Source organism: Stegastes partitus, unplaced genomic scaffold (genome assembly GCF_000690725.1).
Source record: "Stegastes partitus isolate 25-593 unplaced genomic scaffold, Stegastes_partitus-1.0.2 Scaffold942, whole genome shotgun sequence".
Lineage (NCBI taxonomy): Eukaryota > Metazoa > Chordata > Actinopteri > Pomacentridae > Stegastes > Stegastes partitus.
In genome coordinates this window covers 234,795-256,865 of record NW_007578673.1, presented here as the reverse complement: position 1 = coordinate 256,865, position 22,071 = coordinate 234,795, and the positions used below count along the sequence as shown (strand labels likewise).

The following is a 22,071-nucleotide window of genomic DNA, read 5'->3' as shown; positions in this document are numbered from 1 at the left end:
CTCTGCCCCCCACCACCCCTTCACACTGACTGCCCTTACCCCTCATAGCTGCGCTGCAGGTGCCACTGTTGAAGTTTTAATAAAGATTTTTTCCCTTTAGAAGAAAGTAAAACTAATTAATAAATGACTCTTAGATGGGGTAATGGTTTATTCCAGCCAGTTATTCCTTTTTATATTTTAATCTCTCCCTTACCACTTAAAACCGAGGACGATCATCCTCAAGCCTCTATAGACCAGCCTCCTCTGGTTGGTTTTCTTTCTGCAGATATCTGTATGTCATTGTCGCCTTAGTCTTTCACTACCTGCATGAATGGATATTATTTTCACAAAGCACTTTCTTCCAACTGATGTTTCTTGCCTCTTGTAAACTGAGTCACATTGTTGTGAAAGTGCTGCCATCGTCAATGTATAAGGCCATTTCAAGTGTAACAGTCATTGAGCTGTAAATTCTTCTGGAAAAAAAAAAAAAAATCAGTATTTCTCAGTACTGTAGAGTGCTGCTGACCTATTCAGCAGAACAGTTATGTTTATTGACTGTCCAGTCTCCTGGCAAATCTACTGTCTATTGAATCAGTTTTGGGGAGTTCAGTTAAAAAAAAAAGTCATATCTAATATCATCCTTGTGTTTCAGCTCTATAATAATCATAAATGACAAGCATCAAGCCCTGAACTTGTTCCACATTGCTAAATAGAGGGACTGCTTTTGGGGAGTTTGAGCTTTGTGTACTTGATCTGATATCTGAAAAGACGAGGTGAAAGTGGCAGTGTTATCCTCTTTTGACAGAAAGCGGATGAAGCTTGATTGTAGTGCTAAGACTATTGTGATTATCTCTTCATAGTTGTGAGTAAAGTGGAGGAAGAATAAGAGGATTTTATGTTCTTTCTGCTGTTTGGGGATTTTTCTAAATCTTCCCACGCCACTGGTCTTTGTTTCCCATACACTTCACTTTAATAGCATCGCAGCGTTTCACAGCACCTGCAGTCAGGTGTGGTGTATGTGTGTATTTATTATGTGAGCACATGTGTGTCAGGAAGAGTGCATGGCTCCATAAAATATTCATAGCCAGCGTTCTGCGACATTATTCCTAACATCAATATTGCATTGAGCCTTTAAATGCTTTTGTTTCAAGGCACTTGTGTCAAAACTGCACTGTTGTGCAGGTCTGTCAGGATCCATCCTGCGACACTTTATTGAGACACATCTTGTGCGGGTGACAGATAGAAAATAGGAAGCATTAATGGGTGAAGAGCTGCAGGAAGAGACAGATGGTGGCTGATGGTGAGTTAACAGGGGGGACAGCTAGAAAGCAAGAATTTAAAATTTGTTTTGTTTTGATATTAGGGCAAGGGTGATGATGTTCACCTGTGGAGTACTCAGTAATGATTAATGGGTTTAATGGGTTTTCTCCATCAATTTTGACCACTTCTACATTCGCCTTTGCTCTTATAAAGTGGAACCTCACTATTTATCCTGCTAATATTATTCTAATACAGGTATTTGATCTTGACACGTGTTGTCCAATATACACCTATAAGGAAACACAAGGCAGAAATAGACGCTTGGAGTAATTTGGAAACAGTGTCGTAACGTAGTTTATCCAGCAGAACATGCTCCGTCGTTGCTGTTTACGAAACTGCCAGTGCTGTCTGCAGCACATGTAGCAGAGTACATGTCACAGCTGAGCAGACAGTGGAGTCAAGCAGTGTCTGCAGTAAGTTCCATATTAATTTGTGAAATACATTGCTGTAAAGTCAATAAACATTTTCTCTTTTCAATTTATCCCTAACATATACTGTATGTAAAGAATATTGGCACCAAAAATTCAGTTTTAATTAGTCCGTACTGCAAAGTCTGCAGCGCAAAAGCTTGCCTTGTCTAGAGTCACTTAACACTGAGGTGCAGCATCTCTGATACCCAACCTGTGCATATTTACTCCTAAGTACTTTTGTTTGATGTCTCCTCCTGCAAATAGAGAGTTGCTTCTCTGGAAAGGCAGACAAAGTTTGACTCACTAGCACTCTGCTCCTCTCCAAATTAATAATACCTCACTGGTTCCGGCTCTCCATCTTTCTGTTTTTAAGGCTCGATCCAGTGAGCAATCCAAACACTGGTTACTTGGCCAAGATAATCCTCTCTCTTCTATACAGAACCAGGCCAAACACCATCCACGTATCCTCCAGAGACATGATATTTCTCCTTTTCCCTGCATAGGTACTGTCTTTTTTCTCTCTCTCTCTGTCTGACTCAACCATTCTCTACCTCAAAGCCCCCCTTTCCCTCCCAGTGCCAATCTTCTACAGTCGAATGAAAAATGCGTCCAATATCCCAGAGACAGGGCAATAATGACTGGAAAGCAATAGAGGTGAAGCAGACAGATAGCATCCAGCTCGTGATAGCAGTCTTTGCTTGGGTTAGCACTTGTGAGGAAGTCAGTAGAAAGAGTTTTTTTTTTGCTGGGCTGTCTATTTTCTTGGTCCCCTTTATTTCTCTTGTCCAGGTTGTTGCTTTTGGTCACCAGAACGTTTGATGTTTTTTGGGTTCCTTATAGCTAAAATATAAAGCTCATTATTTTCATTTCACTCCACTAAACATATTTTAAACAAAGATTATAGTAACCTTTTAAGTACAATAAAAAAATCATTTAATATTTTACAGTTTCTCAACTTTGTAGAGGGACTCATAAAGACCTTGCTTTACGGTGATATTTTGGAGGACAAATTTGCACTTGCTGCTGATGTGTAGGAGAAGGCAGGTTGTCCTTAAAGCATCTGCTCACTTTCAACAAATTAAAATTGTTTAATGAGTGGTTTAGATAACAAAACTTCATTGGGTGCTTTATGTGAAGTCTGTTCTCTCAGAAGAGTTTCATCTGATCAAACTTTCAGATTTTCATCTCACAATTTAGATGCATTTGTTCAAAATTACAAGGTCCTAAAGGTAGAATCTGCTGCTTTTGCTGACCCCCATGACTAACCAAAGACCTTTTTTTTTTCTTGTAATCTACTAGACTGTCCCTCTTTTGTCATAGTTTTAGCAATAGCACTAGCCAAAGCTTCTTGAGTAAAGGTAGCTTAGGTGCATTAGCAGTGCAGGCAGGGAGGCGTGGATCGTGGGGGAAATGGTGAATGTAAAAGGCCATTAGGACGCTCCCCATGTGTCTGTGTGTGCGTGAGTCGGAGCCTGATGATGGATGGAGTGTGCTGACGTGTGCAGCCCAGTGGACTGTGAGACTGGACATGGCTGGTCTCTCTCCGTCTCCCTCCATCTCTTTCTCCCACTCTCTGCCTCACTCCTTCTTTGCTTCACTTCCTCAGGGCCAAACATGTCATGTCGCCACTGCTCACGCTCCCTCCTTATTCTCTTTCCCTCTCTCTTTTTCTGTCCTTTTCTCCGTCTCCCCATCTAATCTCGATCTCCCCTGCTCTCTGACATTTAGTGGCGTTACGGGGCAAATGGCAGCTTTAAGACATCGGACATACTTTTATTAGACCCACCTGTCATCGACTCAAAGCCAAAGGTTTGGAGTAGTGATCAGTTAGACAGTCCGTCCATCACAATTCATCACTGTCTAAATTTTGGGTGTTTTCACAGGTGAGTGAAGAGATAAATGAGATTTCTGAAATAGAATAAAAGATAAAAACCTGTCACTTTGACAGATTAGCAGGTTTTTATAATGGAAAGAAAAAAAGAGCCAAAAGGTGAAAAAGCCACAGACAGCGCCCATGTCTGGAACCATACATTAATGTGCATGATGATGCATTTAAATTAAGTGCAATGCATAAACCTGATGAGGCTTTAAATGACTCATTTAACTTTTGTGTCCGTGAGTACTGAAAAAGTGTCGGAAAGCGAGGAAAAATGTGTTTTTCTGATGAACCCTCATTTAAAAACAAGTGTTGTGGCTTAACAATGTCTTCATTATAGACATCACACAATAACTGATGAATCAGACCTCTCCTGAGGTGCGTAGATGGGTAATTTGAATGTCAAGGAATTTTGTATTGAATTATTTTCCCTTTTGGGAAATGTGTCACGTAACAAGTTAACACTCGCAATCACTCCCAGGCATCCTCCTCCTCCTCAGGGGTGTCTTTTAGCTTTCAGGGCTGCCTTTGCATCTTTCTAAAGAAGACGTTTAAGGTCCTCACCGTGTCCGTTCAGTCTGTCATAATTCACTCCATCACTTGCTCTGTCGTTTTGTGTGTGTTTATTTTACCTTGCCATGACTGTTTGATTCCTACCAGAGAAAGACTTTCAGGGTTTCAGGGATGTTCCTCCTTATTCAATCAAGCACACTGTCACTGAGTAGGGAGTGCGTTGCTAGGCAACTATGAGAACCCAGTGACAGGGTTCAAATGGTGGTCCTGTGTCTGCAGAGAGCGTACTGCCTCCGTCTATGCCTCTGCTTCATAGGATTGATGATTCTTATTTTGGGTAAATGCTAGTGTTCTTTATCCATTACATATTGATAGTCAAATCACTCAGCGGTGTAATTATTTGGAACTGATACAAATTGTTTGTCTGATGGAGGTCATCTGACTGCAGCTCATCTGCTTTCTGTCACACTTGGGCGTGAGTTTAACTTTTTTCTGCGTTGTTCGACCAGCACCTCTCATAGTTGCCCCCTCTTTGCAGGCTATGGAATAGCAGGGATGTGCGTATGGATGAATCTGACATTACAATGAAAATCAATATATGAGCATATTGGTCTATATTTATGCGTCATTAGCACTGTAATTGCATTTGTGACCTTTCAATTCTTTTGGGAGGCGGTGCATGACATGGAAACATGGGTGGTGCTACAAACACCAAAGATGCTGATAGCAAACATTTGCTGCTCTGAAAAATAACAATAGCTTTATTAGATCGTGTCATTAATTACATTTTATAAATTTTAAACAGCATGTTTTTTAAAAAGTTTTTAGCTGCATAAACATGTGAAACCGAGATTCAGTATATACCTTCATGCTGTACTAAAGTGAAAATAAAAGCCTTGATGTGTGGACAGCACAACATACTATGACCAAATGCACATTGAAACTCTGTGGCCAACTAGGGGAAATAATACTGAATAGTACGCATCATACTTCTTTCCCACAAGGTACTTTGTTATTACACACTGAGTGCACTCTAAACATACACTAAGTGGTGTTGTACCTTGCAAATGGTACCTCTGCTATAAAATTCTAACATATGAATAGTTTTACAGCTTGAGGAGCCGTGTCAGCCATGTAAAATGTCTAAACATTTGGTATTGATGCTTCACAGGTTAGAGGCAGAGAAGGCCCGGGCAACATCACAGGCTCAGGCTGAGGCTCACTCCCAAGTCCAGGACGAAGTGTCCAGGATCCTGACTGTGGAGCGTTCCGTGGCCCACGAGAGCATCCAGCAGGCTGTTATCAGGGAGAGGATCGCCACCGAGGATCAGAGGCTCCGTGCTCAGCTATTTGTAAGTTTATTCACAACACCTAGTTGATATATATATAGCAGCTACTGTGAAACTCACTGAACTGTTTCATACATTGTGATGTTCAGTTATGAACCAGAGGCGGCGTGTTGGTTCGAACAATCTGGCCTTACTGTGCTGAGTTTGCATGGTCTCCCTGTACCTGCATGGGTTTCCTCTGTGTGCTCTGAGTTCCTTCTCACACTCAAAAGACATGTGGGTTAGGTTAATTTGCAGTTAGGCATGTGTGAAAGTGAGTGCGAGTGGATGTATCAGCGCTGTGATTGACTGGCTACCTGTCCACGGCGTGCCCTGACTCTCGCCCAATGGCTGCCGAGATTGACTTCACCCCCATGCGACCCTCGAGACGGATGGATGAAAATCTGCGCCACAGTATCAAACAGACATTTTAATTGTATGAACTTGCAAGCATACACTCACTAAGGAGAGCTATTTTCCCATTTTATGTTCACACATTTCTGTTATATCACACATATACGCACAGAAGTGAACCCATTGGCTGTTAACGGCGGGGAATGAGTGGAACAGTGATAAATGTTAGGGCTGTGAGTGTGTGAGCATCGCTGTGAGCAGTATTTCATAGAACTGGCTTGACTTTGTCAACCCGCGCTGCCAGGAATATGCACACACACTCATATAGAGACACACGCAGAGTACGTTTTCATTTTTTTTCTGTTATTTATACATCATACAAACTCAGAGGATAGCTTCAGTTCACATTAAACATGCATTCATACAGTAAGTAAACATCTCTCTGCTGTACTAGGATGTTGTTGCCCTCTTCCAAATCCCCGCCTCATCATCCTGCCTGTTGTTATGAAATATACCTTCATTTTGTCCACTCTGTGTCTTTATTTCCTGTAAATTGCCCTTGTAAACACTGTCAGATGAGCATTCTTTACCACACACACCCACACCCACACACACACACACACACACCGGCAGTGTATTGTTTCCAAAAAGAAAACACATTTTCCCTGGAGTGTGGCTGCTGTTTACAAACCTATGCTATTGATTATATAGCTCATTTCACACGCTCATCGCCGTAATAGAAAAATGAATCATTTTGTTGAGAGAGAGAAGAAGAGGAGCGTTGACGTGATTCCTCGCCGCAGGACAAGTGTATGAGGGATCCCTCATTTGGAACGGCGTTCAGATCGAAAGGAGAAAAAAAAAAAAAAAGGGGTGATGAGAGAGAGAGAGAGGGATGGCAAAGGAGGGGAGATACATGATGTGTTTTTTCCCTTCAGCATCTGTGAAGAAAACTGTTTCAGTCATAGGTTTTCTGTAATTTAATTTATGTTGTTTTTCACAGGGAGAGAGACACGACAAATGAGGGGCGGTGAAGGTTGGAGGGAAGGAAGGGCAAGAAAGTAGCACCTGCTTTGTATGTTATATATGAAGCAGTGTAGTGGGTGGCGTGTCTCACTGAGCTGTCACACACGAGTGTCCTTGTGCATATCATTGCCCGCATACTCCTGAAATGCTAACTCGCTGTACTTAGGAGAACTTTTCCTCCTATAAGCTATGAAGTGATCGCTTGTAGCCCCAAGGCTAACCCAGGGCCATTAGCAACCTTTGAAACTACAGATAGAAAACGCCGCAGTGGCTTTTCATTTACTTACACAATGAGCACACATAGCACATAGTCGTATACAGTCTTTGTTTCATTCTTTGTCTGTAACTTATATTTCCCACTCAAATCCAGTCGATGGTTCTGTTCTCCTTGCAGTTTACTGCCTTCTAGCAGACATAATGCAGCAGAAGAATCTTTGTCAGAGAGTTTTAGTGTTTTAAAAATCGTGCGTGTGTGTCTGTGTGATAATTTCTTCCATTTGAGCGTTCTCTTGGAGTGCCGGAGTTTTAATAGAATCCAACGGGTTATCAGTGGAGACGCAGTGCCGTTCGCACCACTCATGTAATTGTCAAGTCAGACGCTTCCGCACAGCCAATGTTCTTTTCAACTGGAAATGGACTTTTGCGTTTTTAAAAGACAGCCTCTCACCCAAGACGTCTCCCACCCATTGTCATTTCACTCTGTGTTTGTCAAACTCTCGGATTGTCTGCTACCCACAGTGAACTCATCTTTTATGAAACATAAAACATGTTTGTCTTTTGAGTCCCCAGCTCCTGTCTGTCTGTCTCTCTGCTCCTCTGTGTCTTAGTGTGAGACTATATTTCTTTTTTACTCAAAAAGAAGCAGAAAGACCAACTGCTAAGATATTCAACTTGAAATACAAGTATATAGTCCTTTTTTTTCTGCTCTTTTTCACATGAAGTGCTTTTAACTACCCCTCTCATCAAACCACCTCTGCACAGGCTACCCAGCAAATTAAATTTGCATTGTTGTAAAGCACATAAGCTTCCGTAATTGGAAGGTGAAACTGGTTCTGATTGCTGGGCAAAGTCAATAAGTTGATCGAGTAGGAGCTCCGGGGAGACGTTATGGCTTGCTGTACTAAGCACATAATCTGGTGGCTGATAGAGCTTTCAGAGGTGATTTGTTCAGTCCTTTTTCAGGTAAACCTGGTCACACCTAATGTATTATCTTATAGCCTGTGCACATTTCAGTAATTAATCATTTCATTGGAATAAATCCAACTTTTGTATTCCCATTATTCTTGCTTTTATATAATATTTAGCTTCCTGGCTGCATCGTTCTACGCATAGTGTTCTGTCACAGTCAAGTGCTGAACCCTCCAGTAGTTTTGATACAGTAAGTTGTTGGACAAGCCGATGACATGCACAGCATTGCATGTTTTTCCCCTGTTTATCTGAACTTATCTTTATCGCAGGTCTAGTGTTGTCTGGTCGAGTGTTGATTCAGAATTTTTGGAGTGAGTGATACCCGTTATTCTGCTGTGCTCCCACAAAATGACTTGGTTTTTTTTTTTTCTTTTTTTGGAAAATTATTGAAACAAGTGAGGGTGTTTCGAAAACTGCTGGATTTATCTCAGCCCACCAGCAGTTTTAGTGTCAAGAGAAATGACAGTGTGTGTGTGTGTGTGTGTGTGTGGTTTTGTTTTGTTTTGTTTTGTTTTTTTTTCCTCCTCAGTATTGTGCAAAATACTGAAAAAGTTGGAGGAGCGTTGCCTACATGGGTAAACATTGCATCTGTCATCAATCAATCCATCTGTCCAACTGTGGGGGACTGTTGTTTTTTCTTTGTTGGTTTAATATGGATAGAAAAAAAAGGAGCAGAAAACAAGATGGGAAAGATGGGGATGTGAGCAGTAAGGTAGGGTATATTAAAACTTTCATATCTGTCGAAAATAAGAAAAGCCGAAGCTTAAAATTGAAAGACTAGAAGGTATGTTTTATGTATAAAAGATAGTATGTTGTTCCTGTGTGCATATAAATACCATGCATATAAAAAAAGCCAGTTAAACGTGAAGTACCTATTTCGATGCAATGTTATTGCATTCGAATTGAATGTCAGTTGACCTGAGCCCTACTCTCATGTTCATTGCCACTGGAAAAAAAAAAAAAGAAGCTTTGTCTATGGCAGCTGTAGCATGGTATTGATTTGTCCCCCTCATTAAGATACAGGTCACGGTGAGCAGCAGGACCCCATACATTCCCTCCTCTACTTCACACACAATGAGAGCAAAGCTATGAGCAGTTATGCTTCCCCACGCTCACCTATAATGGCCATAACCTTCGCTGCCATAGCTGCACCAATTACAGTGACACTCATTCTCAAGATTCGCCCCAAGACATTGGGTTAGACTAATGTTGGGTATCATTTACATTTTATTGATTCAGATTGTGCTTATTTTGTCCCCTGTTATAATTTATTGCCATATATGTACCAAGAGAAATATAGAATCTGTTTTGCTTTCCCTGTGAATCCTGTCTTTTCACACTTGCTGTAATGAATATTGAGGCATGACCACAGTGTGAGGGTGCCATCCTGTCAGTTGCAAGCATGTCAAAGCCAGCCAGTGTACAGCATCTACTTCTGCAGCAATTATTATCTAAACATGTCATTTAATGCAGCTGAGGATATCGTATGATAAATCACAAGCCAGGGCCCTTAACGCCGTGTACCACCGTGATGGGAGTGCTTCGCCTTCAGGTTTTTCCACCACCAGTCATTCCCCTCCCCCCATCAGGCTGACTGGCAGCATCCAGCCAGCAAGTCTGCCGGTAATTGAAACTTCACAGTCATGTAGGCAGGAGTGTGTGTTGTCATCGCCATGGGTTTCTGGGGTTCTGTTGTCTGAGGGGAACATGTTCGATGTCAACGATCACACATGTTCTGCCACTCACGGGGACCCGCGGTAAAGGAAAGGGGAACAATGGCATATGCGTAGAGTTGATATTAGTTTGAAGCATAGCAGTGCAGATGAGATTTGTGCGTGGACTAATGTTATGTGTTCTTCTCACTTTTTTGTGTTCTTTAAATAGGCCGAGCAGACAGGATTACTGTTGAATGACTGGCATATAATAGAATGTAAATGAGCATTAGTTTTTTTTAAAGTTATTGTGTTGCTGCTTGTCCAGAACAGGAGAGAAAAAGCTTCATTTTCCAGATTACAAAGGCTACGAGTAACAACAATTCTGACAATCCACGCTAAAATAGTCACATCACTGTGTTGTTTTGTCCTCTGCTTGCTTGGCAATCTAATGAAAACATCTCATTATATGGTCAGATGAGTAGAAGAATTCTGATTGGTAGCTTTATTTGGTCAAGATGGCCCCATCATATAAACCCTGAATTAGATAACAGGTTAATTAGTGCTTAGTTACCCAGCAACGACAACTAGGGGTAAGTGATTCTTTTTGGTGGATATCATCTCAAGACAAAGCAGAAAGGGCGAGTACATGAATGACTTAAATCAAGATATAATCTTGTCATTAGGCACTGACAATCACGGCTTTTGACAGAGATATACGTGCACATTGCCTGAGTGAGTCATGTGACTCTTTTATTCAGTGTCTACGTCCATCTTTCAGTCCACACATCTGTGTTTTAATGAAATCATAGACTTCTGCCGTCCCCTCTTTTGATTTTCGACGACTCCGCTCCCCCGTGGAGCCAAACTGGTCCAGTGGTCAATCAATCACTGGGCATGGCGTCTCACCCAGACACAGGCTTTAACCCCGAGGCAGGCTTTTCAATCAAACCCAGAGTCATCAATCTTTCCTGGCTCCAAACAGTAGTTTGGGTGGGGCAATGGTTTTGTCTACAACTGGCAACTGTTCCAAAAACATCCAAAGCTTAAATTTAGTTTCTCTTTTCTGAGGGGTGGGTGGGCTTAAGCTGACCCTGCCTTTGAGTGTTAACTATGCAAAAGTGCACAGGACAAAAATACGTCATTGTTGAACTGTACTGGCTTATACAGAGACTTCAGGCGACTTTTCACTGCAGGAACTCAGAGCAGGTGCAAGTTGACATTCAAGTATACGGGCGGGGGCCTCGTAATCGGCCCTTTCAGCCTTTTGTTTCCATCGCAGTGGAGGATCTAAAGGCTTCACCCATGGCGGTAACACCGAGGGTGCCAAAGCTCAGGCAAATAGCAGTTACTGGACCGGTTCTGTGAGCACATAGGAAATAGAACGATGGAGGGTTTGTTATGTTTACCTACATGGCGAATTTTATGTTTTTGACGGTGATGTTAGAGAGGAACGAACTGCTACTTGATAAGGGCATCAAGAGGGCAGAAAAAATAGTATTCAATGCCCTCTCTGAGTTGAACTAATCACCACCAAGCCCTGCCTAGCAGTTTTTCAGGGCTCTTTAGAAATACCTACCTTGGAGTAGGCACTTCTTTCTCCCTCAAAAACATCTTAGAAACAAGTGCTACAAGGATGGGGGTCACTTGGGGTCGGAACAAGAGCTTGGCTGCCCTAAAATGGCCCATAAGTTTCTGCAGTGGAAAGTGGCTCATTGATATAAAGGGTGTGCTGTTTAATTGCTGTGGCTTTACAGTATTACTAACTGCAGCCTCTAGAATGACCATAAACTTAAATCCACACCTTCATTATGACCTTCGGGAAAGATTTATTCGAGGACTGTGGTAGCTTCGGCTAGGTGTACATAAAAGAAACTGCCAAATGAGTGTAGTGTATCACTTCTTTTCATTAACAGGAGATTCTTCATCATTTTAGTGGTTGTAATTAGTCTTTTATGGTCCACCTGACCTTAAGGAGATGAAAAGATCAACCTGATGAAAACACAGATTTTTGTCTTTTGTCATAAATCTACATCGAGGTTGAAAACATACCTTCAGTATTGTCAATAAGCATTTAGATTGAGGTAAAAACCTCTTCTTAATCCACGTGTTTGTCAGTTTTTGTCACTTTTGCTCAAAGCTGTATGCGGCGTAAAAAAAAAATCTCTCACTGATATGGAGATGAGGTGCAATAAGAACAGAATGCAACATGTGCAGATATTCTGTTCAGAGCCTTGTTCCACCTATCAGCCCTGTAGTTGTTTATCATGCTTTTGTCGCTCCTTCTGTTTCCATCTTTATCTCTCGCTAATGCACACACACACAAACACACACACACAGATATGCACATAGCAGCCGGTAATGTGATGTTCCATGATTTTTCCACCACCTCTGCTGTCACAGCAAGGGATAATGCGGCATACCAAGAATATTTGTTTGCTCCCGACACACACACATACGCACACACACTCACACCATGTCCATCCTGTCAGAGCTCAGAGAAAATCAGTACCTACTCTTTCCTTAAACTGTGTTCCATTTGATGCTTGGCTGGCTTGAAAATGACTTTGGGTAAAGCTTAACATTTTTAATGCAACAACTCCCCCCCCCTTACCACCACCTCTGTACACTCTGGTAGTCCTCTCCTCTCTCCATCCGTCTCAAAACTGCCGTCTCCAGCAAATGTCCAGCTTTTTTTTTTTTTTTTTTTTTGGGAGAATCTTGTGTACTTCAGTTGCACGCTGTTGCATTTTAGATACAGACGACTGGACCTGGCTGATAATGGACCGACAATTTAATTTCCCAGGTATTAAAGGAGACTTGCTGGTTTTTGAATTGGTGCCCGTTGGTGGTATTTAAAAAAAAAAAAAAACATCTCTTTCTCTCTAAACTTTCTTTTTTTTTTCTCCCCACATCACAGAGTATAAGGAAGATTGAGGGGAGAAAAGGTCCTCGTGTCTTTTACTTTTGAATGAGATAAAAAGAGGTAGTGGTACACTGTGATTTACATATATTTTGGATTTGCTCAGCTCGAAAAGGACAAATCCCATCCTATCTTTGAATACACTTCCCTGAGCTGTTGTAAGAGCAACATTTGTCAGGCTTGGCGTCACTGGATTTAAGAGAGTTGTCAGTTAGTTTGATTATTATGAAGCTAAGAAGGATTTTGCTACTTTGCAGATGGATTAATGAATGGGGTAAGCTGGCAGAGATCATAGGTTGAGTTTAGATCCAAAACTGAAGGTACCTGAAACCAAAAAGACCACGAGTATTGTTGAGCCACTGGACAAAAATATCAGCTATCAGTAGGGAAGGGGCTGATTTTTGTCATTTTGTTTTGATAATGTAATGGTCTGCCTCCTTGAGAATTCAAGGAATTAACCTGTAAAGCACAATTCACAGTGTCTACAAATAGTTACTGGCAGTTGGAGTTGTGTGTGTTTGAGAAGTAGGTTAGCAGCGTGTAGCTGCAGCCAAGGTGAAATGCATGCTGACAGAGGTGATTAAATTACTGTAAATCAGCTGTAGAGTGTGTAGATAGGCTTTAATTTCAGCATAGCAGGTGTCCAAAGATCGTGTACACTGTTTGTGGCCCCAGAAAAATAATAAAGAAACAATGGCCGTGCTCTTGGATCGTAACAGCATCCGTCTGGCTCTCGTCATTACTGCAGAGATGGTCTGGACAGTAAATCCTAGTTAGCAGCTATAAGCAGGGTTAGAGTAACAACATTTCGACTAAAACCAGAGGTCTCCATGCCCCAATAAGGAGCTGCAGATACGGGAAGGTAATCCACCTCCTTACATGCTTATAATGACCTAATTGAAGAGTTGGGTCTCCAGATTGACAGCATTGTGTTACGAACAGATGGACTAATTTATCACAGTTAACGTAAAGCTCTACAGTGAAAAAAGATTTTACCCATTTTAAATAGTGAGCAAATTGAAAGTCAATACTCGGCAGTCGATGTTGATATTGTGGTGGGCCACCGCAAATAAATCAATGCGCGAGAAACACTGATCTGACTCTTTCAAACAGTGTTGGACACCTCTATGAATTTATCAGCAGTTGCTGGTTGTTGGACTCGTGGTGGCTGGCTAGAAAAATTTTAATTTCGCCCAACCCGAACCACCAGCAACCCAGAGAATCACAATGAGATTCTCCCTCCAGCTGGTGAAGGACAAAATGTTCCAACTTGATGATTTGTCGGGCACATGTTAGAATTGTATTGGCATTAAACTGCCTCTATACAGATACTTTCAACACTTGAAAGTCATTACTTATTCAGTGTTTAAAAAATAAAGTACATACAGCGAGATTTTAACTTATTTATTAATCTTCAAAGCCTATTTTAGTAACTAAAGTAAACTGTTAATTAAGAATGAAATATTAAGTCTTCTCTGTTTCTGGATATTTATGCAAACATCTAAGGGAATATATTATTTTGTGTTTTAATTTGGGGTTTTGTTGTACTGTGGAGGATCATTCTGCCAGGAGGTACTGCACTCTAATCAAGTGACGCAAGTTTGGTGTTTACACTTTTCTTCTGTGGCACAGAACCAAATCTGTACATGGGTTTCTTTAAGAGAAAATCCTACAGGGCACCGCTGATCATCATGGTCCCTCTGTTTATTTTTCCCCAATAATCTATGGCACACAATACTTAGACAACATTGACTAAATTTGGATGTGACTTGCATTTAAAAAAAAAGAAAGGAAAAAAAAAAAGTGAACGGCACTGTGCTATATTCCAACATTATCAGAATTTTATTGACTGGCCCAGGGGGCGAGCTACAATTACAGATCCAATAAGATGGCACTAATTGGATTAGAGTGGAAATGGATCAGTCACTGTGGATATATTATTAAGTTTTGGGAAATTTATGTTTTGAGAAAAGCAAAACTTCTTTATAAAATAGAAAATCAGCGTGTGAGGTAGAGGCATCTTTGCGCTTGTGTGAATGTTTGTTTTCTCAATGGATGCAGAATAATTAAATGTTTGTGGACAGTAAAACATCGTCCTAAATGAGAAGATGCTCTGAATGCACCCTTTGGATAGTTTCAGCCGTACTCATGTTGTACTGTACATAGTCTTGTCTTTTTACCCTTTTACTCTTCTGTCTTTGTTATGTTCTTTCTCTTGTCTTTGAGGATGTCCACTCAACCATCCTTTACATATTGGCGGTACTTCACCGCTGCCCAGGGTGTGGTGCCGGCACACCATGCCAGTATCCGGGTTAGACGGGAGGTTAGGCTCTAATTGGCAGAGCCTGTGGCTGGTACTCTGCGCCAGGCACTCACCCTGTCGACTAATTGGCACCGCAAGCGGCCAGCAGCAGGGTGGGATATGGCAGCGCTTCGATTGATGGATGGGTACTGGTGTCAGGAAAGCCTATTTCTGACAAGAGAGCTTGTACAGTCAATTTAGTACCTCGGCTTCACTGGGCAGTGTATGTATTTATGTATGTATTCATCCTCATTTGTTCTAAACATTTTGGAAAGCTGACAATTATCTCATTGTGCCATGTGCCGTTTCATCTTTGTTCGCATGAGAAATTGATCTGACTTGTGTCAACAGCAGCTACCTTACTCAATAACGCTTACCCAATATGCATAAAATGTGAGATTTATGCTTTTCAGCCAAGCAAGGAAAAATATTTTGAAAAGCGTTGACTTTTGTTAGTCTTTTAGCAGCTCTGTGCCTGAGTGTATATCAACTTTTAAATGTATGTCAATGTATTTTTAAGATGACATACAATGAGACAATGGAGTTAATACCAAACTATACAGTTTGAGATTGTGTTACACAATCAGTTTCTTTCATACAGCCATGGCAGTGCAGTCTCCAAACAACTACCCTCCATCTGAATGCTTATTCTGGTGCCACTCACTGACAAGTCTTCGTGAAACATGGAAAAAGATACAGCAGCAGTACAATAATAATTAAAATCTTAAAAGTTTGAAGGTACATGTTAGCTTAATGTTACAGTTGCCAACTGTTTACAAAGTTTGTCGACGTACCTTGAGACGTGACTTGTCTACAGCAGTGTGGGAGGTACAGGGCGAAGTCTCAGTCTAGCCAGCCACTGTTAGGATTTTGTTGCATATCTGTCTGTGTATTCATGATACAGGTGCTGGACAGTGATAAAATGGACTGTGAAAGACTGCGTGACAGCAGTTTCTATACTAGGGAAACCATTATAGTTTAACCATCATAATCCATCCATCCATTATCTACAATATACACCGATTAATCCTCATTAGGGTTGCGGGGAACCATCATAATGAAAAAGAAAAAATAATTTTGATCTTTGACTTACAACTGACCATTTTGTTCACTTTGTTGAAACCCCACCATGGTTTTTGGTTTATATTGCCCAGCCCTAAGTGGCACCATAATTTGACGTTGTCTGCACCTTTGTGCACTTGGTCTCGACAATCTCAGCGACAGTAAGCTGAACAAGCGCTCCAGCAAGGTAACTGCCACCATGTCTAGATGACAAAGAGATGGCAAGTTGACAGAACAACACCAAGATCCAGGTCTTCCATCATGAGCTCCTCATGTATGGCAGCGAGTCCTGGAGCCTGCGTGCAACAACAAATGCTCAACTCCTTCCACCTGCGCTGCCTCCGACCCATCCAGAACCTCGCCTGGCAGGACAAAGTGCATGAATCCCTGGAAAGCTGTAGGCTTAGAACAATTGGCTTGGAGACGGGAGGGGTGCAGAATTGCCTTCCCAAGTTTGAGGAGGTACTTGTCCAGCAATCGAAGGCATAGAGACAGAAGAGAAAAGCACAAAGCTCGACAAACAAACTAACAACTTTTTCCTGCTTTACCAACATCCAGAGTGCAACTATGTGATACCATAGCTGGGAATTTAATAGTCACAGCTCTGCATCTTGTGGTACTGCTGAAGTAGTTGTGCAGTAGTTTCTTTGTTATTCTGTTTCAGTTAGTCTACCTGACAATTACTTGGCCAAATATCCAAGTGCAAAGGTTAGGAAAGCAAACATCCTGAGCTAACTTTTACAAAGCGTTCTATGTGTGTATGTGGGTCAGTCCAGTACACACATCCGATATATAATATGACAGGTGTTTTCTTTTGAGCTTGTCCCTTTCATTTTCTTGGTCTTTCTCTGTGTTTTCCCTCTTGGCCCTGACAGGAGAGTGGTATTAATGAGGTTGTATGGAAGTGAACAGTTGGCTCAGCTAATAGTGCTAGAGGGAGTGATTTTGATTGAACGATGGAAAGAACTTAAACATATGGGAGGAACAAAGATCAGAGGGGAGTCAAGAAGGCACAAACGGTGGAAAATTGCGAGATGCAGAGGCAGCAGGAGAATGGAAAGGGTATAAAACGACGGGCGAATAAATAGAGGCACAGGCAATGGAGAAACAGATATTGATTCGCAAAGCATTTTTCAAAACAAGGTTACAAAGGCCAATTAGGAAACAAACCAATTCAAACCAGCACTCGAAACTACATAAAAAAGTGTAAACTTTGAACAAAAGTCAAGTAGAAACTGTATTAGCAAGTGAGAATTCTTCCAACGTATTAAGGTGAAGAATATTTATTTCCTGTCTGGTGAAGGAGCAGGCTAATCTGTGATTTAAGCAACATGGAAATTTCTATTCCTGTTCATCACTGTGTAGTTGTTTCAGGAACAACTAAGAGTAAGTTCAGGCATCAGGGAAAGGGGAAAAGGCAAGTATTTTATCTAAAAAGGTTAGTGGATTAAAGGTGACCCTGAATCTGCTGGCAAGAGCTTGATGGGCAGAAGCTGAAGGTGGACGGTGGCCCCCTCTCAGCTTCATCAGGCCTGAGAAGACCACCTGCTGCTGGGTGGAATGAATATGTATTAATACACAGCGTGAGCACACATGCCATACAGTATGCCCACCGTCATAATCATGCAAGCCACTTACACATACACTCTCATGCTCTTAAACATGGATTCAGGTAAGGATTCATACGCTTGCAGGCGCATAGAAACAGACGTTCCAGGCTCATGCCGTTTGAGTTGTCCATAAGGTCCAATGTCAGCAACACATCCCAAGGCTGTCTTTTTTTTCCCCTTCCCTGCATATCTTCTCCTATTGTCTACCCTTCTCCTTCTTTTTTTTGCCTTCTTTTCGCTATAGGTTGTTCCCCCGTCTTGTCTCACCTCCACTAACTCTCTCTCTCATTAACTTTGCTCCCTGGGGACATCTGTTGTCCAAAGGCAATATGGCTCTTTCCACTCCGGGGTCAGTCACTGTGTCCTCTGCCGTCAAGTAAAGGAATTTTCTGACATTGGTTTATGTATCTGACTGAGTGCATACTAGCATTCTCCACACTTGTTTTCATCTGCCACCTTCTGCTCCCTGTACTCAGTTACTCTCACTGCCTGCTGTTAAACAGAAAGGCGGTCAGGAATTATAAATGAGTGGAGGTTGAATGTTCAGAAAATAGCAAAATTCTGCATCCTGTAAAGCAATTAGCAAATGCAGGTACAAAACATATTTAATACTTCCATTTTTTGCCATGTTTTTGAAAAAAGTCTGTGTATTTTGTCTTAGTTTATTGTTTGCACAGTGGCTCAGGTGGTTTGGTGGGATTTAAAAAGCTTTCATAACTTTTTTTTTTGGTCCATGTAGAGACGATATTGTTACTGTGTTGTTGAACCTGACTTAGCCGCACTCCTTTGTCCTTCTTCCTTCATGTACGTCTGTATCTGTCTCCCTATAAAAGCACTAGAACATCTTCTCCCTTCCTTTCATCCTCAATCTCTTTGTCCCCGTGCTCCATTGTTCTCAAGGCATGCCCCCTGTTCCCATCTTGGCCGAGACTTCCTCCATACATGCTCCCCATGTCTTGGTAATGAACCCGCAGCTCTTCATCTCGCCTTCATCTTCCCTTGTGTGTTGGACATGACAGATGACTGGGGACCTCCAGAGGTTCGCTCCCCAGGGCTCTAGATAAAGGCAACTCCAACCCCAAGATGATCAATCAATCAGTTTACACCGCGGGCGCCTGATCAGCCAATTAATCAATCTCTTAGCGAGCAGATGTTGTTGCTGTCCCTCAGTGGAGGAGCTGGCAGTGTGGTGGTGGTGTCTCCAACAAAGGCTGAGGGGCTCAGAGTGTCTCAGAGTAGAATGGAAAGTAATTTTTCATGTTTCTACCAGGATTTCAACCTTTGTGGGCTCACGAAGCACATTTTTTTCCTCATTCCTCGCATAGGCTTTCCAATGTTGAACCATTTGTGAAAAGGAGGAAAAGGATGCATGGTCAGGGTTATCATTAACTTTACTGTTCATATTATAATAAATTTGTATACTTTTGAAACAGCCATAGATTTGTGAGAATTGCAATAGAGATGTAAATGTGTGAGTGGGTTGTCACCCCTGTCTCAGCATCATTAAAGCCAGCTGGATCAGATCAAGCCCTTTGTTGACCCCTGTCAATGAATAACAGACTCCAAGGACACTTCATTTTAATGCGTCCTTAAACAGTCAGCAGTTAAGCTACATGCACAAACATTGAGACACCCACACTCACCACCTACACCTCTTGGCCTTTGGTCCCTGTCCGAGCCCGTCTGACCCTTTCCTCGGCAGGTCAGCCCTTTTGACCTAGCGGGTCATTGTGTCATTACTCACCTTACTAAGAGATCCCCAGGGAGAGTAATTCTTTCTGCAGCCTGTGGCTCTACTGTGTTCTTCTTCCATGATCGAGACAAGTCAGGTTACCAAAGTCTCTAAAGGTGTACGAGAGTGAACAGATTGACACATCTGGATACACGTGTTAGTACAGGGATTGTAAAAAAAAAACAAAACAGGTGCAAACAAATGAAAGCCCGTAAACGTGGGTACTGACAAGTAATTAATTCAGCGGACAGTTTTGATAATCTGCCATATTGACACAGTTTCATACTGTATGCCAACAAACACCTGGCGCGCAGGATCTGCACACTGCTGCCGTTGTTGGCAAATACGCTGGATTTTTATTTTTTTGCTGAATTTCCACAGCATAAGCAGGTGTCCCTGAATGTACCACATGCCCAGTAGGGAAGGACAAAATGGTGTATGGAAAATGAATGATACCTCTGCTGTGGTTTTGATTTGATAGGAATGCCATACTGTCAAGTTTATTTTAAGGCGTCCTTGTGGCCTAGCAGCCGAAGACGCATGTAACTTGATTAGAAATCAGTGGGCAGGCTTTGTTGCAAGTCAGACTCCTGCGCTTTCTCCCCATGTGGGCAGACCACATGTGGAGAAAAACTGTGAAAAAGTCAACTTACTGAGCTGTATGTATTTTCTTTTAGTGGTCTCGCCATCAGTCAACAGAGATTATTTTAACGGTGGGTTTTCATGATCAAAAGACAAAAAAATAAAAACTTGATATGATGTTTTCTTACCACAAACTAAGAACATTTGAAAGGGGTCAGCAAGCTTCAAAATGAATCCTTGTTTGATTGTTGTTCAACATTGGAGCCATGAATCTGTGAAAACTATTAATAATGTTTACCTGTTTGTCCTCTGTTTGGTGTTGTCAGTCCACATTAAGCCCATTAACTGACCACACCATATCTAACATGATTACATCGCCCATAACCCGTACTACCGTATCCTCTGGAGACTAATAGCTAGTCATGAACTTAAGTATTACTGGAGCTCCGTAAATCCCCGCGATGCTAATTAACCAGCCAAAGTAAATGGTTTTCAATGGAGTTTTACAGCCGCCGCTACCTCGACTTACGTTTTATTAGTGACGTTAAGGGTAAATCGAATACTGCCAGTAAGGTCTGTGTTAGGTGATATCATTTTACACTCCATCACTTAGATTTGATCTTCCAGTGATAGCTTTTAAAGGTGATTTTAGTGGCAGTTACAGGACGGGCCAAGATTTGTGGGAAGGATGTGTGTCTGAAACTGTTTTGAGCATGCAGGCTTGTGTGTATCCATTTCTGGCGACAGAAAGGAAGATACTGTTTCGTCGACCTTCCTCTCACCAAGCGTGAATTGTTCTCCCAACAACTGTACAAAAAAAAACAATTCTCCCTCCAACTGTCTCGTTATCCATATTCCATCCACACATTAACCCATCTCGCTACCTTCCATTTCATCTCCTCTACCCCATGAACTTCCCCATCCCTCCCTCCATCCATCTCTAACCTCCCACATGCCACCTACACCTCCACCGTGCTAATTAACACCAGAGCACGGTCACATTGTGCTGCCCTTTGACCCCCTCCCCCCCCCTGTCTGTCGGAGCATACAGGACTCGACGCTCGCGGCTTCAGTATTAGTTTGTCACGGGGCCCTGTCGCACAAGCCTGTGATAGATGGGCCCTGGTGAGCGGCTCTGACCCACAGTGCTGCAGCGCTCACTGGGATGGTGTGAGGGAGCATTGATTATGATGCTACTCGTGACAGGGGTGAATCAGGGCCGAGCTGGCGGTGGCAGCAGGAAGACAAAAGAGACCAAGGTTATGGATGAGGTGCTGTTAGTTAATGTGATGAGATTTGATTTGTGCTCAATCGATCACGGCATCTCGCAAGATTATTTTCATCTAGTATGATTTATAAGCATGTAGCGAGCATCCAGTGAAACACTGTCACCTCGTTATATTACAATACACAAGTCTCCATCATTGAGGTGTGAAATGAAAAATGTAATACGTAGAGAATTGCTAATAGCCATAATCAGATTTTTTTTTTCTTCTTAAGCAATGAGAAATTGTATTTGTTTCACTGAGATTAAATTTATGCTGCTGGCAACTAGTATCGTGAACCTGCTACAAATTGAATTCTACCTGAAATCATATTATATAATAAAGATCCTTTGGTTTAAATCAGAAGGTAACCCCAGGGGTCGTTTTTTTCCAAAGGGTTTGTCCTCTATAGCTGAGTCATAACAAGATACATATTACAGGATAGTTGAGTTTTGCACTTTCTGGCCTGTACAAGTTATTGAACCAAAACAATTTGAAAATGGGGAAAATCACCTTATTACCAGCTGCAGCAGTGTAGCTTGTATTGTTTTCACCTTGTTAGTGTCTGTGTGTGTATCTTTATGACAAAATGTGGTCCTGGAGACCCCTAATGTAGTAAAAACCACCACAGATGTAGTTTTGTGTGCTTTGGCAGGGGTTTGAATGATGCATCAGAACCACGAGAGGTGCAGTCATAAAACTTTCCAGGTGTACAGTTGAGTTAAAAATTAAGGCCCAGCTCATATACGTGTTGAAGTCGCTGGGTTAGCACAGTCTTTATGTTTTGTTTGTTGCTTTTGCCTTTACATTTTACAGTGTCCTGTCAGCTCATGTGCAACAAAATATTCAGATATGATGATAAGCATGTGAATGTGATATTCCCTGTAATTGTCTTTATTATACCAGAGACTCCTACATTGTTACACACAGTATATATATATATATACTA

At 41.8% G+C, this 22,071-nt stretch overlaps 1 protein-coding gene across 1 annotated transcript in view; it reads left to right on the top strand.

The window, feature by feature from the left end:
* Nucleotides 1-22,071, top strand: part of LOC103366397 (coiled-coil-helix-coiled-coil-helix domain-containing protein 3, mitochondrial-like) — a gene marked incomplete at its 5' end in the record, with an annotated part of 67,442 nt that overhangs the window by 7,898 nt on the left and 37,473 nt on the right. Inside the window, one exon of the mRNA XM_008294105.1 lies at nucleotides 5,270-5,450. Coding sequence (XP_008292327.1) covers nucleotides 5,270-5,450 — 181 coding nt within the window. The remainder of the gene's footprint in view (nucleotides 1-5,269; nucleotides 5,451-22,071) is intronic.